General features: G+C 32.6%; 1 protein-coding gene across 1 annotated transcript; it reads right to left on the minus strand.

The window, feature by feature from the left end:
- Positions 1 to 108: 108 nt before the first annotated feature.
- Positions 109 to 5,697, minus strand: LOC306886177 (kelch-like protein 10). Its single transcript, XM_079443097.1, has 8 exons — positions 5,483 to 5,697; positions 4,552 to 5,044; positions 3,236 to 3,661; positions 2,174 to 2,371; positions 1,835 to 1,984; positions 1,134 to 1,250; positions 698 to 789; positions 109 to 566 (listed from the first exon to the last, which is right to left on the minus strand). The coding sequence occupies exons 1-8, from the start codon at positions 5,623 to 5,625 to the stop codon at positions 434 to 436; spliced, it is 1,752 nt and encodes a 583-aa protein (XP_079299223.1). The 5' UTR covers positions 5,626 to 5,697; the 3' UTR covers positions 109 to 433.
- Between the last annotated feature and the right edge of the window lie 777 nt (positions 5,698 to 6,474).

Below are 6,474 nucleotides of genomic sequence, written 5' to 3' on the forward strand. Positions count from 1 at the left end.
GAAAACCTCACAAACTATTTGGGAGTTAAATCAATCATACACAATGTGTGATCATATAAAAAAGACCAAAAGTTATTCACTGGTCACTCTGAAAGACAGTCAATTACAGTGATTATTAAACCGTTTATTAAAACAAGACATTTTACTTAACATAATTCCCAATATTATTTTTACTCATTTACTGTCATTTTTATCACACAAATGTATCACTTCCAGTTTATTAAGATTCAGATTTTGTTGTAATTTAGAAGCAACTTAGTACAATAATACAGGAACAGTCCTAATGGGACAACACTGAGATAGTTTATTGTTTTTACACTTGCAGGATTTGAACCTATAATCTGATGAACAACACCATATCTAACAGGACGATATACAAACTCATTTTTTGATTGCATTTATTCATAGGTGCTATGAGAAGGCTGGAAGCAGGTCATTCACTGTCAGACTCATCTTGCATCTGGACTGCGTCTCGTTGGGCAGCATATTGTGCCATGTTAGGTAATCCTGATATAACGCAACAACTCAGAGCACTGCGGAAAATTGCCATTTCATTTGCATCAAACCTGTGTGGAAAGCAGAAAACAGGCTGAGAATGCAAAGAAATACTAAAGTGATATTCAGTGTTCATTCATTTTTGTTGTGCAATTAGGCCTCATTTAGAGGCATTAGCTCATGCTGTGAGATTTAGTTTTACCATTCATTTGTCTTCTCATCGTAGCACTCCGCATCAGACGTTGTGCTGAATCCATTAAACCCTCCGACAGCAAACAACTGATCATCAACTACCTGGATTTTGAAGAAGGCATAAAGGAAATTATATAATGTTCAGCTAGTATTTACCTTTATATGAATAAATCTTAGTACTGATGAAACACTTCAATGAAACCTAATAATCCACAACATAGAATTGACTCTTGAAATTAGGGAGATGTTTTCATAGTCCAACACACATGCAATATTGATTAATTTTGACATTTCCATGAAGCCTTCTAGAGTTTTTTTAGATGCAACTGTACACTTAGTGTCTATATGGGACTAATACATATTCCCTATATTCATAATTACCAAATCATTATTGTAATGTATTTCATAGTTTCAACAAATACAAATAATAACTGTCCACATCTCACCTCAATGCCAAAGTTACTGCGTGGATTGTACATAGATGCAATATCACACCAGGTGTTAGTCACTGGGTTGTAGGTTTCTGCACTCCGCAAACGACTGGCACCATCGAAACCACCAACCTTTAAAATATATATATATTATTTAATGCATTCTGTGTATTTGTATGCACATTCATGCATGCATTTACATACACACAGCCTTTAAACTGCGCTTCCATGATTCTGTAGGTGTGTAAGGATTATTACAGTTAACTAAAACTATTCAGACAATTGTTCTTGAAATAAAATAAAATATATATAAAAAAAGATTATTAAAACTTATTATATTTCAGATAGTTTAACAAGGCAACATTTCTCATTTTCATTTAGTTTAACTTGAGGTACTAAAATAAACTAAAACAGAAATGAAAATTATTAAAAATTTAGACTTTAGACTTTTGCACTAAAATAATAAAACTGAAAAAAATTATGTATTTAAAAATACATTTAGTTTAACTGTGTTCTAAAATGATGTACAAAAAAAAATCATGTTACTATATAGACATAAAAATATATTTAAATAACAAAAACTAATAAAATTACTAAAATAAAATCTGAAAATACCTAAAAATGTTTTAAAAATTAAATGCAAAATATGAATAAAAGTTATAATATAGTATGTCAATAATTCTAAAATAACAGTGATGTGTGTGTTTAATGCTCACAGCATAAACTAGATCCCCGTAAGCAATCACACCAACACCACTGCGGCGGCTTCTCATGGGAGCGATGAGAGTCCACTGGTTTGTGTCAGGGTTGAAGCTTTCAGCTGAGAAGAGACACTCTGTCCCAGTAAAACCACCACAGATATAAACCTGCCAAACACACACAATATAATATGCATGATGTTCATGACTAAAGCCTTTCACGTAACTGTGTTTACAACAGACAGTATATTTCATATGATATTCTGTTTCTTATTTACATGAATATTCTTGTGCTATAGTTCAACATTTTTCAGTTTCACCCGTCCTGTTTTACAGGTCACGGATGATTGTTCTTACCCTGCCCTGCAGTGAGGTGGCACTGGCATCACTCCTCCGTTCATTCATGGATGCGGTCAGTGTCCACTGGTTGATGTCAGGATCATAGCGTTCTGCTGATTTGAGCCGTCCATGTCCATCAAAGCCACCAATGGCATAAATGAACCCATCCAGAACAGTAACACTAACATAGCATCGCCGTTCATACATGGGAGCCACCTACAACACAACATGGTTTTAACATTTTTTAGCATTTAAGTCAGTGTCTATACATACATTTCAATGCACTCATTGTTATCTTCTATCAGTTGCAATCAAGCATAATGTATTACCATGATGATTGATGGACTTTTAAATTTACTTTATAATAAGTATAAATATGCTTTAAAAATGTACTTTTTTGACACAGTCATGAAGATAACTCTGGTTGTTTTTGTCCAAACATTATTATATTATATTATATTATATTATATTATATTATATTATATTATACTATCAGGGTTATCATAGTTAACTAAAACTAAAGCCACACAAAAAAGTCATTGCATGTAATAAAAAAAAAAAAAACCTTAAACTCATATCAGCAGGTTGCCAAGGCAACACTTCTTATTTGTATTAAGTTTACTAAAGTAGGTCAAACTAAAAAAAGTACTAAAGTAGGTCAAACTAAAAAAATTAAGATATATACGGATATATAGATATATAGAATTCAAAATTACTAAATAAAATTACTAATGTCTAAAATAAAATTATATACTGTATATATATATATATATATATAAAAGCTATACGTAACGTATTCTCTTAAATATACTTAAATAATACTTATCCAAATATTAATATTAAATGTAATTTATATTATATTATAGTATATCTAAAACTATAATAATTGTTGGGAAACAAAAATGTATCATGGTTTTACCATTTTTTGGACATGTACCATGGTAATAAAACCATGGTGTTATTTTTTAAACCAGCTTCATTAAGCACTGTGGTCCATATCAAGGTACAAACTGACACCCATCATTTGACCTGTTCAGATTTACCCATCAAAGTTACCTGTTGACCTACAACATTTCTCACCTCATTCCAAGTTTGAGTGATAAGATTGAGTTTCCTCACACTGTTAAAATACTCCACACTGTCATAACCACCAACACAGTAGACAAACTCATCCAGGACAGCTATGCCATGATAGGCTCTGGGACGCTCATCCTCAAGAGTCACATTGACCCAGCGGTCTGCATTTGCATCATATGCCTCAATCACATTGGAGGGACTGCCATTGCTCCATCCTCCGATGGCCAATAAGATCGCAGAGGGCAGACGTGGGCGTGTCAGTTGATGTATGAGCTCTAAGCTGATGGGTCCATGTACATCCATGTCAAATTCAAACAAAGCTTTCATTGCACTGATGATAAGAGGCATGCAGGCTTCATTCTCCATCACCAGTGCATTGCTCTTTACATTATTGATGAAGTATTCTGATGTCATCAACCCCATTCGAACCTGAAGCACAGTGAAGAGAGTTTCAACTTTCAGAATTGCTAGCTTGTTGCAAGGCTGTTACAGGCAGTTGATATGGTGCCCAAAGTGCTTGCAGCATTACAAAATATCTTTTTACTCAGTTTTTTTTGTCTTGTTTCTAGTATAAATATCTAACCTTTCTAAAATCAAGATGCATTTAGCAAAACAAAGACAAATGATTTTAGATATTAAATCTTGTTTTATGAAAAAATTATCAAAATTAAGCATGTTTATGCTTTAAATAAGAAAAATATCTCTCAGTGTGTCTCAAGAAAAATAAACTTTTTTCAAAAGTAAAACAAGATTATTTTTCTTACTCCATTGGCAGGGTTGTTATATTTAACCAAAAACTAAAATGATCATTACTTACAATAAAATAAACTTTACCTGAAATACAATAAAATATATTTTTTTATTTCAGCTGTGAAGGCAACATCATTTTGATGTACTGAAATAATAAAAGTAATAAAACTAACTAACTAACTAACTAAATAAATAATAAAAACTATATAGGCTTATTTAAAAAATAAAAACAAAAACACACAGCAAAATTACTAAAACTGAAATAAAACTAAAATGAAATACAGAAAACAAGAATAAAAACTAATTCAATATGTTGATAAAAATGATAATACATTTTTCTTGTTTTAAGCGTAAACTCACTTAATTTTGTTAATAATGTATATTGTTTAATACACAAGACTTAGTATCTCAAGTAATTTTCCTTCTAAAGTAAATGTATCCTGATTTAAGACTTTTTAGATATTTGTAATGGAAAACAAGACAAACATGCTAAAAAAAAAAGAAAAAAAAAAAGGAAATAAAAACGTTTTTGCAGTGCAAGCTGTTGAAAGATAGTTTCTCTGTCTTACCTTTGACAGAAGCATGGCAATGTGTTTCCTCCTGCTTTCAGGTGCGTAATCAATCCAGTGGAGCACGGCTTCAAAAACCACCTCCTCCTGTTTGACATTCAGCTCATCCTTATCAATGATCTCCTCAAGCTGTTCCAGTGAGAGCTCCAGGAACTCTTCAGATACTTGCAGAACCTCCTCAAAGTGCTGCAGGATGTAGAGCTTTGCTTTATGGCGGAGCTTTGAGCAGGAGTGAAAATCCTCTGTAAACATGCAGATGCCAATGCAGTTCTCCGGGCATAAACGTGACTCCAGGAACTGACAGCAGGCATCTACAAGACCTGAGACTAAGAACTGATCAGCCGCTACTAAGAGCTCCAACACATTCTCTTCTGTAATGAGGACAGATCTTGTGTAAGCATACTGAATAATAAGAGACAAGATGTTTTGGGACATTCCTGGAATATCATAGAAATGTTCTGTTGTTGGGCTCCAATTAGTGGAGAAAATAACCCTGCAAACAAATTTGAAAAAGAAATACAGGCATTATTAATTGAGTATTTGTGTTACACACACTAAAAAAATATTATTTACAATTTAATTCAATTTTCGCAGGTAGAATAACATGTTGCTTTAAAATATATGCTGCTTTAATTCATGGTAATTTTCATAGATTGTAATTTATAACAGATTATTTTCATATATTAAATTCAACATGCTGGATAAACTCATAAACATTTTTACAATTCCATTAAAAAGAAGAATTAAATTTCAAGAATTTTTTTTATCTAAATACTGTCCTGTATTCTGCCAATACACTCACATTAGACATCTTAGGCAGTTTCAACATTATGATGTTATTGATGAAAAATATGTAGGTCTATATGATTATAATTATTTCTTCTAGATAGGCTACTTTGTACACAGTTGCAGTTTAAATGCTTCTGCTCACCTAAAATAAGGACTGCAGCCACACAAGATGATCTTGTGCACTTGAAATTCTCTGTCATTTGCCCTGATGATCAAGTCAGTGTGTTCACCCAGTAAACGTGCTTCATCAAACACGTTAAAAGCTGTAGGACTGATGTTCTCCATTTTTTACCAGCTGTTGGTCTTTAGTAAATGTGTTCATGCAGTCTTCTCATCTCAAACTATGATTAAAGTCTCATGACTCTAGAGTTCCGTATATTCTAGTTCTAGAATATCTTTGTGACATCATAGAGGCAGAGTTTGAATATGCTCTATGTTTTTTATTGATTTGTGTTTTGGCCTTAACATTTGGCTTTTGCATCAAAAACCAACATTAAGTTTTCTTTAACAATTAATGATAATAAACCATTTCATTTTTAACACCCGTGACCAATACAATTAAATTAAGAGATTAAATAATTAGATCATGCAAATACATGGCACAAAACACTAGTGAGTTGTTGACAGTACGGCAGATTCAACAGATGTCAAACAGACGTTGCATTCCCACTGACATTTTACATGTATTATACAGAATAGTTTGGTATTACATGCTACTTGATTAAACGCTGTAAAGGTGAAATTACAAATATCAAGCTCAGAACTGGATTTTTACAATATTTACAACTGACAATAGCATGAAACAAGATTGTGAACGTTTAACTAAAATACCAAATAACAACAAATTTCCACTGACTATATGACGATACCAAATTTATTACCTATTTGATAATTTGTTGCAAGATCCCGCCTGTTTGAGAGTCTGACCAATCCCTATACGAAAAAGTCAGGCGGGACATAATGTGATTGAAAGCCCAATGTCCAATGAATAAGCAGTTTTTCCTCACCAAATACTGGCGCAGCAAAAAGGCAACAAAATACCGTTTCAAAATCAACCAAAGCCTCTTAGTGAAACATAGCGTCCAAAATAGCATACCAATACCTTAAAGGGGTCATATGACGTTGCTAAAAAGA

Source organism: Barbus barbus (assembly GCF_936440315.1).
Source record: "Barbus barbus genome assembly, chromosome: 20".
In the NCBI taxonomy this organism is placed as follows: Eukaryota; Metazoa; Chordata; class Actinopteri; order Cypriniformes; family Cyprinidae; genus Barbus; species Barbus barbus.

Coding starts and splice junctions, on each gene's coding strand:
- LOC306886177 (XM_079443097.1), bottom strand. CDS start 5,625: ATGGAGAACATCAGTCCTACAGCTTTTAACGTGTTTGATGAAGCACGT. Junction 5,045..5,482: donor GGCTGCAGTCCTTATTTTAG/GTGAGCAGAAGC, acceptor ATTTGTTTGCAG/GGTTATTTTCTCCACTAATT. Junction 1,251..1,834: donor ACGGGGATCTAGTTTATGCT/GTGAGCATTAAA, acceptor TATATTTTAAAG/GTTGGTGGTTTCGATGGTGC.